Source organism: Phragmites australis, chromosome 7 (assembly GCF_958298935.1).
Source record: "Phragmites australis chromosome 7, lpPhrAust1.1, whole genome shotgun sequence".
Lineage (NCBI taxonomy): Eukaryota > Viridiplantae > Streptophyta > Magnoliopsida > Poales > Poaceae > Phragmites > Phragmites australis.
This window is the reverse complement of record NC_084927.1, coordinates 20289157-20310875: the sequence shown is the minus strand read 5'-3', so window position 1 is coordinate 20310875 and position 21719 is coordinate 20289157. Positions and strand designations below refer to the sequence as shown.

At 40.0% G+C, this 21719-nt stretch overlaps 1 protein-coding gene across 1 annotated transcript; it reads right to left on the bottom strand.

Annotated features, from left to right (window-relative positions):
* Positions 1-4260: 4260 nt before the first annotated feature.
* On the bottom strand, positions 4261-11221 carry LOC133924131 (uncharacterized). The gene is made up of 13 exons (XM_062369534.1): positions 10933-11221; positions 10690-10815; positions 9191-9288; positions 7726-7812; positions 7416-7546; positions 7262-7334; positions 7125-7170; positions 6926-7035; positions 6705-6812; positions 6542-6601; positions 5963-6024; positions 5490-5802; positions 4261-4848 (listed from the first exon to the last, which is right to left on the bottom strand). Exons 1-13 carry the CDS (start codon positions 11108-11110, stop codon positions 4627-4629), a joined length of 1614 nt encoding a protein of 537 aa, XP_062225518.1. The 5' UTR covers positions 11111-11221; the 3' UTR covers positions 4261-4626.
* Positions 11222-21719: the final 10498 nt, after the last annotated feature.

Genomic DNA, 21719 nt, shown 5'->3' with positions numbered 1-21719 from the left:
TCCAAGAGGAGGAGAGGATGAGGGCCAAAAATACAGATTATGCGAATCATGTTAGCGCCCCACCAAGAGGAAATTCCAAAGGGACTACAAATCTAAGAAAAAACTGCATTTTTCCCCTAAATCTGGTAAGTCAGGGCACAAGGCGCTCATGGCACCTGCTCCTTCTGCTCCTGCTACTTAAGAACTCTCAATTGGGGATGATTTATGCCACTTCTACCACAAGAAAAGACACTACCAGAGATACTATGCTGCTTTTCTAAAGTGGTTCACAAGAAAGGCAATTCCCTACCGCAAGAACACTAAGAAAGAGAGAGTGAAGTCTTAGAGTGACCAACGGGAAGGAAGCTAAAGTTGAAGTTATCATATCACTTCCTTTAGTTCTAGATAGTGGCTTCACTCTTTTGTTTAATAATGTAGTTTATGTTACTACCATGAGGCGGAATCTCATTTTAGTTTCTATGTTAGATGATGATGGATTTTATTGTAATTTTAGAAACAATAAGTGCATTCTTAAGTTTAATTAAGATATTATTGGTCTTGCCATCAGACAAGACAAACTTTATATGCTTCCTCTGAATGAATCATCTGTGTGTTTGAATGTATGTGATGTAAGTTATAAGAGAAACATAAGTGCAAATGATAAGACTTCTTTGAAACTACGACATTGTCGTTTGTGGCATCGGTCTTCGTTCCATTGGCAGCACCCTAACGATCGTGTTAGAGTTTTTTTAGGTGTTAGGGAGAGGCTAACCCTTGCATGAAAAAGAATCATCACGTAGGTGCCGGCTCCCCCCTATTGATGTTGCGCTGCATGGATCGGTATCGAAACCAAAAGTTGGTTTCCGCCGCCGATCAAGGCGCGTGTAGGTGGGCCTAGCCCCCTTAGGACTCGATCTGTTTGTTAGCCGAGATCAACCAATATCAAATATTTGCATATCTGCAAGCAATTATGGAGAAGCAAAATAGGTAGAAAAAGATGTAACTTTAAACATTTTGTAGGCAAATTAGTACAAAAATCAAAAGCAATTTTTCTTCTCTACTCACGCAAAGCAAAGCCATACATAGCGCCCTATGGAGATGAGCATCATGCGCTCCATGTCGATGTGCACCTCACGCAGTTCCTGATCAGAAACACCACGTTGGCATGGCATAGCAGGCCGGCACTTCTCCTCTTCCTCCTCATGGTGGAGGAGCAGCAAGGAGCAAAAGCCATACACAAAGCCCCGTGGAGACAAGCATCCTGCGCTCCCTACCGATGCGCACCTCATATCGTTCTTGATCAGCAGCACCACATTGGCAGAGTATAGCATGCCGACACTTCTCTTCCTCCTCACGGTGGAGGAGCAGTGAGGAGCAAAGCCATACACAAAAACAGGGCTCCTGCACTCCTCGCCGATGCGCACCTCACGCCGTTCCTGATCAATAGCACCACGTCGATGCGGTACCATAGGTCGACACTTCTCCTCTTCCTCCTCGAGCGGCTCTTCCCTCAACGTCGAGGGGCACAAAGGTGACGATAGCAGCTGAGGGGAGCAGGACGGCATGGAGGAGTGCAACGTGTTGAGGGACTTCTGCTAGGCACGATGGAGGAGCAATAGAGGTGCTGCCCGTGGTGGATGTTGGTGAGTGAATAAGGTGGTGGTTGAGTCATGGATGGTGATGTGTGGATAAGATTGTGGTGGGAGGAGATAGTAAGGTTTATGTGTGGGAGGTGGTTATATATGCACTGTTAGAAATAAGTTTTTGCTTTGTTTTTTTCTTCAAGAACGTGAATAATCAATCCATTTTTTTTTGGGGGGGGGGGGGATACATGAGTACGTGCAACTGATTATTGTGCTAAATTAGCTGGGGTGGAGATATTTTAAAAAGAAAAAGGATATCTGCTCTGGAGATGTCCGTGGAACTTGGGCTGTAAGCACCCTTGTCATGCACCAAACAAGACGCAACGAATTTGTGCGGTGATCGTTCCTTGTGAACTGCAAACTCTTTTTTTTTTTTTACTTCCCTCGTGGTTTGGTTTTCCTTACAGAATCACATAACAAAGCAGAAAAAATTGCTACTTCAAACCACCAGCTCTACAACTCTTTGGTCGATTTTTCAATCCCTCACGTTCCAGAACCTTAGAACGTAAGGGATTAGGGATATCGGTTGGTTGGAGCAGGCAGACCTATCTAAATGGGCTTTATGGACTGATCCGGTATGGCCCATTATACCTGATTAAGGTAACGGGTTGTGTTGAAGGCATGGCTCATGAACGACCGTACTGGATCAGGTTGTTTCGGGCACGGTTGTGGTATGGTGGCCACGACGTTATGGTTGGATCGTTGTAAAAAAAATCCATCAAGAATAAAAAATCAAAAATAATAATTAAAATTTTAAAACACAAAAAATAGATAAAATGAGCTTTATTGATTAATTGTCTCATTAAAAAACTTTCTACAAGAAGAAAAAAAACTACAACCTATGCTCTAAAAATTACACGATTTTATTTGAAACTTCAAATTTTTTTCTTCCAACAAATAATATGCTTCCTTAAGTGTCTGTTCCACTTATAGATATTACACATAATTCTTTGATGTATATATTACATTAGCAATGTTATATATTCTCTGTCTATTTCTGTGTAGATCTTTTTAAAACATTATCATATTGATGACCATGCACAAGAGTCATCGACGTCTTGATCCATGAATGTAAATATGGATTTGATTTGTTGAAGTTGCTAGCAATGTAACAAGTAGTAAAAGAAAGATAGCAAGATAGAGAATTAGATATGTATGGTCGTGAGCCCATAAGTGGTTTTATGGATGGTGCCGGTGGTGGCTATTTATATGCTAAATGGGTGGGTGGCGAGTCGGTTTCGAAAAAATTAAAAATAATTATAAATCATTAAAAAAATAGAAATAATATGGACAAATAATTAATTCTAAAAATGAGTTTTATTGATAGGTTATCTCATTAAAAAAATTTCTAGCAAAGAAAAAAAGAGTATAACATAGCTTAGAAAATTAGAAATTACACGTTCTTATCGACATCTGGATTCAATTTTTTTAATGAAACTTTAAGTTCTGTGTTCTTTACAGTGTGTTGCATTCGCGTTTCATCATGTTCTTAGTCTTTTACTATGATGATAATTTTTACCATCTCAATTGTGTGACTTGTTTTTCTCTCTTCAATTATGCTTCTAGTAAGACTGAAGGCAGGATCTGAAGAAACTGTAGAAATGAGAATCGTTAACAAATCTCGTGCTAATAGTGAAAGCACTGGATAATTCATCTTGTGCTCATGCCACCACTATAGTATATCAAAATTTTCTTGTTCATGCCTGATAACACCGTTGTCGATGAAAAATGTTAGCTCCTCTCTGGATGTTGAAATTTCGGTGCTCATAGATGATCTGACGAAGAGTCTGAATTTCTTGATAAAGAACCTTTACTAAATATTTTTTCTCCATGTTGTTATCTTTTTACTTGTTGTGGGTGCTAGTGAAAGTTGTTGATTGCGAACTTTGATATACTTTATTTCATAGTATTTACTATAGACATTGAATAATTTAGAACGAATATTAGTATAATAAGTAGAATAATTATGGCTAAGTGCATCATCTAGAATTGTGAGAAACTCTACATAAACTTACGATTTTAGCTCTGTGATATAAAATAAAGACAAATATATAAAAAATTCTTTTCAATATTTCAATATTTTAGATTTAATAGACTACACAATCTCTTATAGTCCAACCAACTATGCCTAACCAAGCCCTAGCGTACAAAGCCTGATTGTGCCAGTGCTAGCACGTCTAAGCCGAGCCAAGCCAAGCTAGCACGACGTACCACATCATCAATCTAGGCATGGCTCGGCGAGGCATACCATGCCAGCTCAACCCGCTTACCTTTAGGTCATACCGTGCCTAGCCAAGCCAAGCTAGCACGGCGTGCCACAATGTCGGTCTATGCACAGATTTGGCGAGGCATGCCGTGCCAGCTCAGCCCGCTTAGCTTTAGGTCATATCGGGCCTGGCCATATCTACAATAACAGGTCTCGAGCTGGCGCAGTTTAGGAGCAGGTTCCGACGGGTCTTCCGTTGAGGCAAGATAGCTCTAGGAAGAGAAGGGTCTAAAAAAAAACAGAACGAGCCAAGTATTCTTTGTACATATATTTTATTACTATCAAATTTGATATGCACCGTTAACGAACACTTCATCAATAACATAAGGAATCATTGAGTTCCATTCGGGCAACAAAAAAAGAAGAAAGATCGAATCATACGCAGGGCAAGGCTCTAAAAAAATATTCAACATTATAATTTTCAGATTTTAACAGCATTTCCAACAGTTACAAACAATGTTAATCCCTACGATTTGTTTATTAATAACACTATCAATTCCACCCAGAATGCTCGAGCTCTTGCCATGCTGCAGTGATGAGCATGTCATACGCTGATGACAAATTCGTAGCTGCAAGATGAGATCATACCAACGGCGTCAGACCTAGCAATAACATCCGATGCTCTTTGATACAGCAGCTCAAGTTCTGGCCCTGGTGATCTACAATGATCTGGCAAAGCACCAGGTTCCTTGTAAGCTCTGAATTGTTCATCACTAATCATGCCGCAAAGATTTATCTTCAAGAGCTGCCGTTATGTTGATTCTCCATGTTTGAGGGGTATAACGTGTCAAAAACGACCAGTGTAAATAGATTTCTCACTTCTGCATGTGTACCGTAAGACAGGTTATGATAATTAATATTCCCATCACTTTTTGGTTCGTAGCCGCGCTCCTTTTTTCCATATTGAACACACTCAATGAATTTGAGAACCTTCATGTAGGCTTGTAGCGGTATAAATACCTGAACAGAAGAGACGTGATTATTTAACGGGAAAACAGGAATAAACAGAATAGTTAGCAGCATAGACCAGCATCAGCACAGTTAGCAGCAGCATCACTAATGGCGTTTAATTCTTTTTCGTTACCTTAGAATAAAAGAACATTAGCAGAATGACAGCCATACACTCATTTCTCATGTTTGTTGTTATTTCTTTTAATAATGTAATGTAATATGATACCTGCCCCACTCCCATGATTTTAAGTACTTTCTCATAGGTGCCTTTTGATATTAAGGGTCTGTTTATTTAGGCTTCTGGTTTTAAACTTTTCTGAAAAGTTATGCTTTTGGCTTGTTTGAAAAGCTATTTTTAGAAATAGGCTGTTATCTTCTAGAAATAATTTTTGGCTTCTCAGTGCATAACTTCTCAGAAAAACGTCTCTTAACGAGCTTCTCAGCTTTAGCTCATTTTCCTCATAAACAGGTTTCTAACTTATCCAGAAGCCACTTCTCCAAAACCCCGTTTGTTCTAGCTTCTGGTTTCTGATAGCAGCAGAAGCAGAACCAGAAACAGAAAACAGACAGAGCCTAAGTGTTAGATTGTGTACTGAGCATTGGATAAAATATCTAACCTAAAATGGAAGACATCAGTTGGTTGTACTTACAAGATCTGAGGATGGTGCTTGAGGAATTTTTGCCATAGCATTTGCGACATAATATTCGTCAGTCATTTCAGTTAATACCCGCTTCACCAAGGCAGCAAAGACTTGTACCTCAGCTACCAAATGCTTATCATCCCAGACACGGGGTTCTAAGAGCTCTCGAAAACTAGCATCATGTTGGCGGTTGATTGATTTTCCGATATCCACTGCCAACGACATATCACCTCCCAGGTAGAAGGCTAGTGCAAAAGTAGCCACCACCAAAGGATCATGTGGTTGGCGTGCCAACGCTTCATGGAAGGCTAAAATGCTTATCCTGTAGCAATAATAAGCAAGTAGAATATCATCTTAGGGAAGAACCAGACTAGCTTTACTTATTCCATTCAACAATCTAAACAGTCCACATCAGCTAGAAATAAAACAATGTAAAATTTTGCCTTGTCTGCCAATAATATGTTGAACAATTCAACTCTCACCATAGACTATTATGGCATGGCATGTTAGGTGCAAGAAAACTATCCAGCTTAGAAAATAACACCTGCACAAAGAGATTGATAGCATAATCAACTTAATGGACAATCTTACCAAATACGCATAAAAGAACAAAATCAATGCACATAAGTAGCAACTAAAGCTCTGTTAAACAAATCTACTATGCATGTTTGGACTACTAACATGCCACCAAAAGGAAGCAGCTTCAAACAAAAAGAATATCTCAATCTCAATCCAGCAAGATTTGCAATTAGAAAAATCTTAACATTTGATGAAATTTCTATATCACTTTTTAAGTTAAAAAAGTGCAAACTTTGATCAACTATAATTCAAGGAGCTAAAAGACTGAATGTCATTCAAAGTGATAATCTGTTACAAAATCATAGTGAGCATGGGAAAAGGTTTATGTTCTGCAAAGCGGAACACAGAACAAGCAGAGCACAACAAACCTAAGCTTCTATTTTATCTTTACAGCTTGTCAGTTAAACTTCAAAATCATAATGTGACATGTACAATTCCTTTCTACACAGCAACAAAAAACTAATAGCCAACATAAAACTTACGAGTAGCAGGTTAGTCCCTTTATCCTTCCTCTTAAAACGAGTTGAAGAGAAATATGCGGCCTGTACAGTCCAATCAAATCATTCAGTCAAAAGCACAATAACCAAAAGCCATATAAATACTTGATTTTCAAGATATGTCCGTTCCAGTTGGCCACGGGTTTACCTGAAAGGGCAACAAATATTCAAGAAGACCGAATCTCCAAAGCAACCTTAGAGAAGCTTCAGCTGAACCATAAGCAAGCATATAGTTAACCTCCATGAGTATTCTTCCCTGTAAACAGATAATCGTTAAGAGGCAAACATATGAGCTAGTTCATTGCTATTCTTTAGAAAAGCCAAAATCATTCATACAATGAAAGCATATTGTCCATGTCAGGATCAGACCTTGTCAAGTCTTGCCACAGAGCAGGCAAGTGTTCTCACATAATAAGCTGTTTCTTTGGGAAAGCTAAACCCTAAACGAGCTGCAATTCTGATTGCACGTAGAATACGGGCTGTTAATTACATGATTGCATTAATGACAATGATCATAAGAAAAAAACAGAAGTATAATCAAAGAAATGGTTAAACTTTAGAAACCAACCACAGTCCTCCTGGAACGAAGTGCCAGCAGGAATTACAGTACGAACCTGGTGAAAGGAGAAGGAAGATCACATAATGAGCACAGAAAAAGGATGGTGTTGAACTGATGCAAATATGAAACAAACAAGTACAACAAACCTTAGCTTTCTTAATATCTTCAATGCCTCCCAAGTAGTCATAGATCTTTTCTGAATATGGGTTGAACATCAACCTGCATTCGTTAGGAAAAATATATATAGTATAACCTGCAATATGGCAGCCATTAATCTTAGTAAAGTATAGAAGCACTAACCCATTTATTGTGAAGTCCCTCCCTTGGCAGTTTTTCCAGCGAACATAATCATTCTTGCTACAATTTTGGCTCTTTGAACTGTAAATCTGACTACCATGTGACCCCCTTGCGCAAGTATTAAAACTTGACACCTGCCAATAAGGCATAAAATATATCTGGCTAGCTGCAGATTCTAGTGAAAAGGGAAATCTGATTCGACAAATGCCAATACCAAGGTGTGCAGTTTGCAACGAAGTAGCCGAAGACTAGAGATCTAGTGTTGTGCAGAGGGTGCCAAAATTACAATCGGTAAGAAATTTGATGCACTAACCTCGATGATGGAATTGTTCTCGTGCACGTGACATATGGGGAAACGCCTTCCAACTATCACAGCTGATCCTGAGAATGTGTCCTTCACCTGCAGAATTTAAAATAATATTGTTAATTGGCACAAACATACTGTATAAGCAAAGTTTTTTTTGCCATCTCAACTAAACAACCCAGAACATGAAGAGTTCACAAACGGAACGAGTCAATCACCATCTGGGCCCAACTACACAAAAGGTGGCTCATATGATATGATAAAATTGTCTCTTTTACTGAAATTATTAATATTGTAATAACTAATAAAGCTCCTCATAAGCAGGGAAATTTTAAACAAGCATATACATTGACAGCTTCATTTGGCACTAATACATATATCATGCTGATATATAATGCCTGTGGTACACCAGGTCGTATCCAATCATCTCTTTTCATATAGAATCACATCCTAGGTAACATATCAAACATATGTTCTACAAGATTCAAATAATTTATGTTAATATGTTGAATTCCCAGGTGAATTTGGAAAATACCATTGCAAAGATCACCTAAGTTGCAAAATACCATCGGTGTCTCTATGACATGTGGTCCTAGGGCCCACATGTTATCCTCACAACTGATGGCATTTTCCAATATAGGTATCTTTGCAATGGCATCCACCTAATTTTTACATTCCCATAATGATGTCTGCATAGATGCTGAAGAAAGCTGAAATACAGATAGTTCTCCAATTTCTCCAATATGTCACAGCCATGTGAGGTATCAAACATTGTTAGATGTGCATGCATCGAGTAGAACAGTCTATGCAGCCCACGACATCATGCAAAGGCATCATAAGAATATGCAAAAGTTAATAAACAAAAATATTTTATAGAAACGGAGACCATTGTTTCCAAGCAAACCATCCTCCCATCAAAAACATTGAATGAAATGACTTCAGTATGGACCATTTTAAAACTTATATCTAACTACCAAGTAGTTTCAAGTTTGGTGTTTTACAATAGAAGGCATGAAGCTAGTAGCTTCACATCATATGTCAAAAATAAAAATGAAGAGACCAGATGTGCTTAGGTAATCCAGTGGGGAAGACGACATAAACAGATGTAGTGCTGCCTTGAAGCACAAAAGTTTGCTCTTCTGCAAACAGCAGTGAAGGTCAATGAAAAATCGTAACCAAACATTGTGCGTACCCTTTGCATGTTATGGATATTGAAGTATCTCTTCATTTCATTAAATGAAGTTTTACATGCATCCAATGCAAGGATAGTATCTGTGTTGGCAATAACCAGCAAATAAGTCACGTATCTGTGTCCTACTTGATATTTGCAGAACTATTCCAGCAAACTTAACTGCATTCACATTTCCATGAAACAATAGCTCCAACAAAGGTATGTCTCAAAACTTGGGTAGCCAAATTCATTTCAATAACACCACTACATCATGATAGCATGCTTGTTAATTTGAGTTATAACCTGCCTAAGATCAGCTGTTGTTATGATGTCAAAATCTTTCGGTGTCTTCTTCATTATGAGATCTCGAACACAACCACCAACCAGGTACACATTGTATCCTGCACAAAAAAGTAACATATCAACAAAACCGTAGTGCAACGCATCAGCAATAAAAAGGAAAATTTAAAAGGGTACTCAAGCACCTAATTAACAGAAGGGGAGGGGGGAAATACGATGTAAATGGAAATATCTGTTGGATACAACTATGCAATAAGGTCCCACTCAAAGCTTTCGAGGAACTATTTAGATCACCTACATCAAATGACAACGGATCCATGCAAGCTAGATGCTAAAATAAGCAATGATGTAGTTTAGATGTAATTCATCAGTTCTTAACTCATAAAATGCTATCACTAACTATGACCTGCATATAAGAAACGCAGAAGAACAGATTCCACAAACTGCCGCAAGAATATAGTAAAGGAAAGAACATACTTCCAGATAATCAAAACTATTTTTGACAGTGTATCAGAAACACTAATTAATTTGATACTTCACATTAACTACAGATCAACAGATAATATCAAAATGAAAGGACGTTCAACAAAGTTTCTATTAAAGTCTTATGTTATTTCATTTTACCATCGCAAAAGATCGTGAGATTAACTTCATGCTATTGTTCAACAAATCATCCACAACACAACAAAGGTTATTAAAAAATTTGTGATCCCAGATGTGGGATCCTATGGCCCACTAACACCAATACAACTCAAATCATACCATGAATCGTAACTGGTACGATCGTAATAGAATCGTGTTCCTAGTTGTAGGATCCTGAGTAGAATCACGCATCTTCTCATATTATGAAAGATTTAGGTGTTTAGTTGTGTCATAGTCCTCAATCAAGCTGTATAGCAAGTTTGATTCTTTAGTTTGATTTTCTAGGTGGTTAATTCTTTATCTTTAGAAAAAAAAAACTTTGATTATTTATTTCCTTCGTTTTTTCAGTGTAAAATGGTCAAGTAATGGAAATGCTATTAAAACCGCTATTCTAGTTGTAGAATGATCCAAATGGGATGGAATAAAAATCCCATCTAGTTGTGAATAAGATAGAGATTTAGGTACCAAATGACCATATAACACTCATATCACTCCTGGAAAACATGGTTGATCGAAAAGGTGTTTCTTTTTATAGAATCAGCTAGGATCTTGGATGCTACGATTCGATCCTAAATTACGACCCTATTGGATTAGATTCAGGATCACGTTCTGACAACCATATGACACCATAAAATGCCAGTTTTTTGCCCATACAAATTAATCGACTACCAGTTTCTGTATAGCGAATATGAATTAACGTATCAATCGACTACTAGTATCTGGTAGGATACAGAAATGGTTTAAATTACCTATCCAATTAGCAGTTTCTCACGTATTCAAATTTGTATCTTTCACATTTCAGTATTCGCCAAGACAAATCAAACCAAAAACCAACAGGGCCAGCGAGGCCGAGGACGCACCTCTGCTGCGGAGACGGTGGAGGACGTTCCACGCCTCGTCGGGGATCATGGACTCCTTGATCCCGTACCGCTTGGCGCTTACCTTCTTCCACTCCGGTCCCTCCAACCCCTCCGTCCCCGCACCGCCTGCACAGAAAGGCCCAGCGGCCACCCGGTAAGCAAAGCAAACCCATGGGTTAACGTGGTAGCATTTCAGCGTCACCGCTAGGCCAACAAAACCAGAGTAATGGCGGGTGGACTTACCGGGGGAGGCGGGGGCGGTGGAGGGAGTGGAGTCCGAGGGCGAGGGTGACGGGGACGGGGACGGTGCGCGGCGGCGCCGGCGGCGCGGGGAGGCGAGCGCCGCGAGCGGGGAGGGCGCGATGCGGCCGGCCCGGGTGAGCGCACCGAGCCAACGCAGCTCCGGGGAGCGCAGGGCCATCGCGGCCGGGATGACGCGGCGGCGGCGCGAGGCGCACGCGAGCGGCGCACGAGGAGGGAAGGGTGGATAGGCTGTGCTGAGGCGGCGGCGAATATCCACCCTCCGGCTCCGGCACCTCCCTTTCGCTCGTGCCTCTGTTGGCAGGCCCATGGGCTGGGGGCCTGGTCGGCGATGAGATGGGCCGTCGGGTCCTACGTCGTGCTGAGCTTCCGGCCCATGGCCATCTCGCTCAGACGTGAAACGACGTCTCCCTCCCTAAGCTTTGGGGAGATGGGGACTAGGCTTCGAGTCTAGCTGTCTATGACTTCTCCTGTGAAGAGCAGAAGGGCACGATTTCATTTCATGCGTAGAAAGAAGAGCACGACGAACTGACAGCCCTATTACACTGACCGGAAGCAGTGTCAGGGGACTCGTATCTTTCTTCCTCTACCAGTCCCCTCTTCTTCCTCTACCTCCTCTTCTCTGCTCTATCCCTTCTCTCTCTCCATGGAGCACCAGATCGCAGGGGACTTTTGAGCCTCACCTGAAGATCCGCCTGACCGGAAGCCTCGTAGATGAGCACAGACCAACCAGTTCGGTTGGCTTCCGTTTCGCATTGTCGTGGCTTTTCAAAAGCATTTAAATGTTTTTCTTTTTTCTGGATTAATTTGCTTAGCTGTTAGTTAAAAACGTATTACTTGTTATAGAAGCTATGACATCAAAAGCTTATAAGTATTAGCAAAGACTCCCCTAACAAACTAGCTAGATTCCGTATACATATTCGTGCGTCTCTCTGTCTCTCTCTCTCTCTAAAAAAAGACAAGCTTCGTCATTTGCATCAAGCTTATGGAAGAGCAGAATAAACAAATAGAAGCCTTGTAGCATCTTTTTGAGTCATGCCTGCATGCAGGTGATCATGACCATAGGGTCCCGTACGTACCACCCCTCCCATTCCGTATACATATCTTAAACAAATATACGCTTAGCAGTACAAATATAGTACGCATGCATGGGCCATGCACGCACAATAAGCATCTTTTGTCACCCTTTATTTGTTTCGTACTACGAGCTAGCATGCATATGGGACGGCTAGCCAGGTCAGTGAAAGAGGAAGTGGTGCATCGTCTCTTATGAGAATGAGACGCGCTTTGCGCTGTTTTTCCATGCATGCAGTGATGATTAATGATGCTGGACGGCGTAGTGCGGAATGGTGTCATGTCCCTCGCCTCATCTTTTCCTATGCTCCCACGGGCAAATTTGTTTCCATGGCAATACGAGTATTGGAGAGAGAGAGAGAGAGAGAGAGAGAGAGAGAGAGAGAGAGAGAGAGAGAGAGAGAGAGAGATGTGATCATTTCAACGCACACCTTATACATGGCCAAAGAAAATATTGGAAAAATGAACAGATCAATCCAAGATATAGAAGAATATAGGGATCGAAAAGCCAATCCAGCCCCGTCTTGGCATGTCTCTCCTTTTGAGCTTTTTCCTAGCTCGTCCTTGGTCTCGATCTTAAGCTCTTTCTTCTTCTTCTTTCTCTTTGGCATTTGATCCATTGCATTACATCCACGTCTACCACGCGTCATGTGTCCCCTAAGAATCCCAAACCCATCAGCAAATGTAAAGGGCACTCAGGGCAAGTAGAAGTGTGGCTAGGGCTTTCTTTTTTGTCTGTCTGCCTGAAATGTGTGCGTTTTACACGTTAACATGATTGAACGTTTAATTATTTTGTAATTGCATGTACGTAGCATCCACATTAGAAGGCACTATATATACTAGCAGTACGATATATTCCGTGTCCAATGTGCACGTTCATCCTTTTGTAGCTTTACCAATTAATTGCGAGATCGATGTCTTTTCAGTACGACTGACAGGACTTTCATGTCTTCTTAAATCTTAAGCATGCCGCCTTCGATTTCTACACTTAATATGTAATTCCATCTTTCTCTCAGAAATAATATAGCTTTTATATATAACTAAAAATTAAGTATTAATATTACGAACAGTTCATGACAATATTCTTTAAGAATAGTTCATAGAGCTAGCTTGGCTGTAGCTAATATATTCTAGCGACTCATTATTATATAATAAATGAATAACCAGTTCATTTATATTTTTTTTTGAAGCTGTTGGATAAAGCGCACTTTTAGATTTAATTTAATTCCTAGATAAATCATGAAAAAAAATATTATGATTGAGCAAAAGTATATCCTAGACATGTATGTTATAAGACTACGCAAGTAATTTTCTAATATACTCGATAACAGGAATACTCAGCATGACAAATATGATTAAATAAAAGATTGAGCATACCGATCAATAGCGAAATATGCAGAAGCTTCTATGATGACGATGCATAAGGCAACGACAAAGAGGAAACATGTTGCGAGCAATCGATAGTGAAGAGGAAGTAGATCGTGAACAGTCAGTCATGTGGAGTGCTTCCCAAAAACCTTATTCAGCTTCTCCCAGAGCAGGATCTAAAGGGTGATGGGTTCTAGAGATCTGCCCTCTCAATTGTCAGTGTACGATGGTGCATCGGGATTGAATAGACTACATACAACAGCACAACAGAGAAAAAGAGGCAAAAGCCTAATTCGCGTGTATATTTTGTGGTGCCGACTGATAGGTATTTACAGGGAAGATCACATCGTTGAGATGTGCCATGATAGCACTCTTAACTGACATGATTTTGTATATAACCGTGTTGATCGTTTTCCCACGTATCAAAAGAATAAAACTGGAAAAAAAAAACCGCACCTGCATGAGCAACTGGAAATCTCCACGGCCACGGCTCAGTGAGACAAGCAAAAGTGCATGTGTTCTTCTAGTACTCTCATCCACACGTGCTATAGGGATGGATAATGCATCTGCTTTTGAGTTGGTCTCCCTCTAACTCCACTTGCAATGTGATACTATCATACTAAACACCACACCCTCCCTTTGCTTATTAGCCCTTTGAGATTTATTAGGAATTTATTTACAAAATAAAACAGGCCAAGCCTATAAGTATTCTAACAGAAGCAACAACAAATTACATAGAATTTATATGCGTTTTTTTCAAGTTCCGGGAAAGGTCCATGCGTGAGGTAATTTTGTTCATTATTACTGCCAAGAGAGACCGGATCAATTTGACCTATCACACGAGCAACAACTGCCAGATGACGACATATTAAGTACCTTAACATGTGCTTGTGACAACAATAATTACTCAAAACAGGCTGAAGAAGAGAATAAATATATATATTCTTGAAAAAAACGCATATATATATATATATATATATGAAACAAAGGTATAGAAAGCTCTATTGTGTCCATATATACTCATGGCTTTCAGTATGCACAGAAAAGCCCACACATTCCCATGAAAAGCATACACGATGCGGCATTTTTAACCACTAAAACCCTGGCCATTTCTTTCATCCCCAATGGTGCAGTGTGTCAGCACTTGTAGCGTACCACACCTTATCACTTGCCAATAAATATACACCTCTGCATGCAGTGACACAGAAATTTAGACGAGCTATGGCCGGGGAGGGGAGCAAGACCGGGCAGAGGCATGCATGAATGCATGAATGCCGCTGGCCCCCAAATATTCCCTGATCCATTTCTCTTTCCCCTCTGCATCATCCATTCATGCCATGCATGCATTTTGTAGTAGGAGTAGAGGAGTGTGCTTGCTTGCTTCTAGTTCAAACCATGCTGCAACACTGCACCTCATCATCATGTCTGTTTAAGCATAATTAATCACACTTTTAAGCAGCCTTTGCTTTGGAATCTGGGGCCTTTGCAAATATATTCCTCATGTCCCTCCTTTCCCTCACAAAGAGGGGGGCCATCGGCCATGAGTGCCACTTTCTGTTTCTCTGTTTCTGTTCTGAACTAGCTATAGTTATGCGCACTAACTTCCATGGATCAAAGCTCAAAGACGTTAGGACTTAGGAGTAGTAAAACTAGCTAGGTTTTGCTTTAGGATTGACGTGCAGTGCATGCATGCACAAATTAAAGCCATGCCATGAGAGGGGAGGTAAAAGTGAAAAGTTCTTTTTACTTAGGCTCGGCCGCTCAAGTACGTAGTTCATGCATCCATGCCCTAGCTTTCCATATCGACATATCGTAATTTGTACTGGGATGCAAGATTAGGAAATGATACAACTAGAGCTAGCACATTCGATGGATGTTTCAGCGGCCGTACGTAGCTATAACTAGTGTATGGTACTAAGATTCCTAATAGCGTGCAATGCATGGACCATCGTCTTTTACTTTCGTCACTGTACGTCCCCCTCGATTTGCAAACAATTAAGCTGCATGCACGCCACACGTCTACGCAAACCTTGTCACGGATAATCTAAACTGTAAGCGAGTGTCATGCATGGACACAAAGATGCTTGCATGGGTGTAAACTAACGAAATGGCAATGCTTACTTAACACTGAATATTTAATCTTAGGGTTCATGAAAGATCGAAGCATTGTTCTTCAGGAGGCGGCATGCATGCGAGGTCCATCTTTCAAGGATCCATGTATGCGAATTACTTATAACAAAGACACAAGCTCCTGGATCCCATAGGAAGTAGAACTACAATTTCTCTCTGAGTAAATTTCAGAGAACTACGGATATATATTTCTGCCCAATAATAACTGGTTAGCGTTAGTATGTTGCAGAAAGAGAAAGAGTACAAACAAAAAAAAGCAATGCTGTACATTCATGCTGTAGGAATTTCATTAGGATTTGCAGGAGTTTTATCTGAAATAGTCAACTTTCAACGGGAAAAATAGGAAAAATCCTCGTGTTCCAAACAGAGCCGCTCGCAGGTAGCATGTGGAGACACAGGCTGGTCCTCCCCTCGAGCCGGCACATCGCATTGATTCTCCACGTGGACTCTGAAGTCCAGCACTGCGCTGAGCTGATCAACGGTGGAGATCCGTAGCAAGCTGCCGGCCGGGCAGTGCGCAGACGTGCCCACTGGCCGGTGATCCAGGCGCTAGCTGATCGACGGCAGAACGGAAGGGAATGTAGTATAGTAAATATCACTCAGATCGCCACAGGCGTGGCCCACCCGTCTCTGCATGCCTGAGCTTGCGTAGGTCACGCGGGCCCTGCGCGCCGGGGCCCCTCCCCTCCACCTGAGCCCTGACGAGCCAGCCAGCGCGAGCGCGCGTGCGGACGACTCGGGGTGTTGATAAATACACCCGGCCCACCACTACCCAGCCGTCTGGTTTTGCATTCCTTCTTCGGCTCCTTTTCTTTTCTTGCTTGCTTTCTTTGTGGTAAGGTATATACTTTGGAGATGGTATCATGTCCAAAACAATAACAAAAACTACATATGATTTCATCATTTATATATGTATAAATTAAAAATTAGTTATTAATATGTAAAACTTCAAACTCGGGATCTCCTATGCCTCTTGTATCAGTCTCTGAATCAAGTAGCTGATGCACATAGTATAACAACCGTTGCATCATAGTCAAATTTCGTACATAAGATATTAAAGTTCAAAGTACAAAAGATTTATAAATCATACAGTATATTACAAACTTAGCTTGATTGGCCAACAAAAGCATAGCGAAAATAACCACCCAAAACAGTGATATCGTACAACTACCCAAGGCACAAGCTAATGCAAACAAGCCATTGCATCAAGGAATGACAACAAAAGATTATTCATTTGTGCCTCATTTTGTCTGTCCAAAATTTGAATGTGATTTTTCTAGATAATAGGAGTACAACTTTCGACCTTTGTTAGTTGAGGATGTGGATGTGGATGTGTACGTCTAGACTCCCAAGTTTAAGTCTTCTTGGGCGTTTATGTCTTGTTGGTGCAGAGGCCACAAATTGTGCTTCCATTATCTAAAAACTACATAAAATTGAATTCGACATGAATCATCATTGGAAAACTGCATAATTTTTCTAGGGTTTTGTCATCCATTTTTGCTCAATAATCTTTTATCCAAAGGGCCTCAAGGGCATTTGCTTTTCATTTGGATAGAAGATTATTGACAGCTCGCTGTCGTAGAAGTGGAAGCAAGCTTAGGCTTAGGGTATATATATTTATTAACTAGTCTTTCAGTGCAATCCGGATGTTGGTTTTTGTGTGTAATCTGGAACTACTTTTGTAATCCACATTATATATAAAAATAAGATCTTGCACTTTCAAGATTAATTAGTTAAAATTTGAACTTCCAAGTTTGGCCAACACGTCCTCTTTGGAGGCATTTATCATGGCACTGCTGGTTCGTGTAATTAAACGATAGTGATAAAGGATATATCATTGTCAATTGATAACATAAACCGGTATTGATACATCATTGTCAATTAGTGGTAGCAACCAGCAGTGATACAATACTTATCACTTCTAGTTGATGCCACAAGCCAGTAGTGATGTAGCATTACCGATTAGTGGTATGAACTGGTACTGATAAGTGATATCACTATTGGTTCTAACAGAATAATCATTTTTGTCTATTGGTGTTTATGAACTAGCAGTGATACCTTATCACTACTGGTGCTAGCCAAACCGGCACTGATATGAGGTCATCGATTAGGGTTTCTGTAGTAGTGGAAAATTCTTCTTTTTCCTTGAAGAACTACATGATGCTCTTTGTCAGACCCATCTGTTACATAGCAGACTTGTGCTATATCATTGGTGAGTATGAATGAATCTTCTTTGTATCTGACTTGTTTGAGGTCCATGGTAGTCATACCATACTTGTCAATCTTCATGCCTCTTGAGAGTTTGACCTATTGGTACCAAAATAGAGGGACCTTCAAAGATCTATAGTTGAGCTCCTAAATCTCTTTTATTAATCCATAGTAGGTGTCCTTCTTACCAAGTATTGTCATAGGCATCTATACAGACACCTCTGAATTCCCTGGGTTACTTGTGTGTAGCATATCCTTGTGCATGTTTGTTAAATAATACTGTTAATATTGTTAAATATGTTTGCATGAATAAAACACGATCATTAGGAAGGGCTGCTTTCTCACATATCATCACTTTCTCTCGTAGCCTCCACTCATGAAGAGATACATGCACACCAATCAGTTTGAGATCCATGTAATCAATGGAGAACTCCATGTCCTCATCAGTTCTAACACTATCGACAATGCAGCTTTTCGGCCGAGATCGGTTATGAACATATTTGTTGAAAAACCCAATGAATCCCTCAAAAGGGTAAATCTTATGCAAAAATATAGGGCCAAGAATTTATATCTCTTTCACATTGTGAACAGCGAGATGAACCATGATATTAAAAATGATGAAGGGATACACATCTCAAGTCTACATAGAGTATAGATCACATTGTCCTGGATCTTCTCTAGTTTTAGTGCATCAATGACGTTCTATGATATTGCATTGAAGAATTAACACAACTTTATAATTGGATCTCAGACCTTCTCCAGTAGAATACCTCTAATAGCAACATGAAGAATCTAATGCCAACTAATTTTCTATCTTTCATGTTTGCTAATCTCTTTATGCTTGCAGAGCAACCAGACAAAACTTTGACACCATTCAAGCACTCGTATATGCTAGTTTTCTCTTCTCTGCTCAAAGTGTAGCAGGTTCTGAGAAGGAAATGCTGGTCTTTCCCTCTTCTTTAGAATGTATCTACTCTCTAAGTTTCAGTTCTTCTAGGTCCTTCTATTCTCCGAGTGTATCGTTTGTTTTGCCAGGTATATTTAGCAAGATATCAATCAAGCTATTGCACATGTTCTTCTCTATGTGCATGACATCGATTGCGTGTCAAACATCCAAGTCTTGCCAATACGATAAGCCACAAAGTATTGATCTCTTTTTCCATAGAGACAACTCATCACGGGAACTCAGGGTAGGTGTATTACCATAGCAAATGCATGTTTCCCACTACGATGCCTTAAAGCTGAATCATTCTCCTTTGTCCTCTTATTATTGTTGTACGAGTGAGTCTTGTGAAGAAACCTATGATGATGCATGTGCACCATTTTTTGACAATTCTTTAGCCATATACTCTCTGTTTCATCCAAGCACCAGACACAGGTTTTGCCTTCTTTGTTAGTATGGCCCGATAAGTTACTAAGGACAGGCCGACCATTGATGGTTATGAACAACATTGCACCTATGATGAAATTATCTCGTTTGTACTCATTCTATACCCGTACACCATCATTACAATATCATTCACCAATAGTTTGAAGCATACATCAATATTGTTGCTAGGTTGCATCGGCCCTTGGATAAGCAACATTATCATAATGTACTTTCACTTCACACAGAAGTAAGGAGAAATGTTGTAGATACATAGAGTCACGTGTCAAGTGCTATGATGACTATTCATGTTGCCCAAAAGATTCATTCCATCAGTACTCAACACAAACCTTATATTCCTCATATCATATGTATAGTGCTTCCTATATTTTCTATCGATGTTCCTCCACTAAGAACCATAAACAGAGTGCATTAGCATTTCATTTTTCTTACGCTCTTCAACGTGTAATCGCACCAATTTGGCATGCTTTTTTGTTCTTAAATAAATGCTTCAACAAAGGGATTTTAGGAAAATACAACACCACCTTAGTAGGGGAGGGGGTCTTTTCTTCTTATGCTCCACCCTGACACCATTGCTATCATTGAAGTCATCATCGTTGTGCTTGTACCGCGATGCATTGCACACTAGACACACATCCAAATCCGTGTATTCTTTCCGATATAGGATACAGTCGTTTGGACATGTATATATTTTTTGTACTTTTAATCCAATGGGCAGACAACCTGCTTGGCTTGGTACATGATTTCAGATAGCACGTTCTTCTCGTAGGAGATGTAACAACTCTATAAAGCTCTTATCGGACCAACTATTGCTTGCATTCAATCGCAGTAGTGAAAGTATGGTATCTAACTTTGTGTGATCCTTTTGTAGCCTAAGAACCATGGTGTTTTAGAGTTTTGTACCATATGCTGTAAATTTGATATTATCATTCACTTGTGAAGTCCCCTTCCCCATTGCACATCATTTGATCTAGATAATCTCCGTCATCGTTGACCAACCTATATACACCAAAATCATATCCGACGTCAACCGACATATCATTGTCTTCATCTTCTTCGACAATGTGTTGCTCTTCCTATATAATCTCTTTTTCACCGTGCTCGGCCCAATAGGTATAGCTAGGCTTAAAATCTCTTCGAATCAAGTGTTAATGGATCTACTATGTGGTACAAAATTGTTTCTTGTCTTTACAATCAACGCATGGACAGCATATATGTAGTTTGACTTGTACTCCACAGTTCTTCTCAGAAAAGCAGTCACGACGTTAATGAACTATAGGGAGCAACGGTCCGCACCATACATCTATCTTTGGTCCATCTATAATTAATTATAACAACTAAATTTTAGTAAATCAATAAATGATCATAGAATGTTTTATTCATTATTTAAAAATCCATTAAATTAATAAATATCAAATAAGAATATATTGCTAAATAGTTAAAATTAATATAGTAAGGGGTAAATGCATTTTAAAGATTAGTAACTAATATATATAAATTTCATAAGAACAATCACAATTAAAAAACTAATTTTAATAATTAATACTTGATCACAAAATATTTTATAAGTTATCTTAAATTCACTAAATTGATTAATGATAATTAGTTGTGTAATCATAGTTAATACTTGATCACAGAATATTACGGTTTATGTAGTAGTGAGCTGATGAGATGATAGCTCAATTATGGTCCCCATAAAATATTCCTCATGTCCCCTTGGATAATGCATCACAATACATATGTGTTTCTAAGTTGTTGTATGATTACTCACTGGATGTTACTTATGTGTTGTCCATCCATCGATAGCACATTGATCGCAACCTAGGTGTAATAATATTTCTACATGCATGAGTTGAAATGCTCACTACCTCAGAACGGTTTATTATAGATGGATTTTAAACCCTACTATAGATGTGTCAGAGGATGATCCCTGACAATGAATCCGAGGTGTACCGGATGACAGGCATGTTGATCAGCGTTCTTTGTGTTGGGATCGGATGGACACAAGAACACGGGGATTTATCCAGGTTCAGACCTCCTGTGGGATAATAGCTCTATGTCTTGTGTATTTTCTTATGGATTGGATGAACTTGTTACAGAATATCCCTCCTTTTACAAGTCCTCCCCTTTATATAATAGGGGAAAATGAGTACATGCAAATGGACCGTGTCAAACTCTATAGCAAACTTACTTCTAATGAAGCCAACTATTATTAGCTCATCATGACAGGGGTAGGCATGCCCAACCTGCTATGGCAGTCCTGTATGCCCTATCCCATCCTTGAACGTCGTCGAGCTCACCTACAAAGCCACCCTATAGTATTAAATGCTACGGAACGGGTCATTGCATCACCATGCCCGCCCACAACCTAGCCCGCCAAAAGGGAGTGCCTGGGGAAGAAAAAAATTGAGTGGATGACATTAAATGTGATTTGACTCGTTAGGTGAGTACCTACCTTGTGACCAGTTTGTGCTGGTAGCAGGGTCTTGTCCCTCGACAAGGGGGCTAGTCGACTGAGTGCCTTGCTCACGAGGTGAGGCCACGATCTTGAAAATATGTACCATCGGCTGACATTTGCAGCAGGGTGCCTGCCTAGTGGGGC

Bases quoted from the DNA above. Each gene is read 5' to 3' on its own strand.
- LOC133924131 (XM_062369534.1), bottom strand. From the start codon at position 11,110: ATGGCCCTGCGCTCCCCGGAGCTGCGTTGGCTCGGTGCGCTCACCCGG. The intron at 7,813-9,190 runs GTTATAACTCAA...TAAATTCTGCAG, and splicing joins CAACAGCTGATCTTAGGCAG to GTGAAGGACACATTCTCAGG. The intron at 7,547-7,725 runs GTTAGTGCATCA...CCTTATTGGCAG, and splicing joins AGAACAATTCCATCATCGAG to GTGTCAAGTTTTAATACTTG.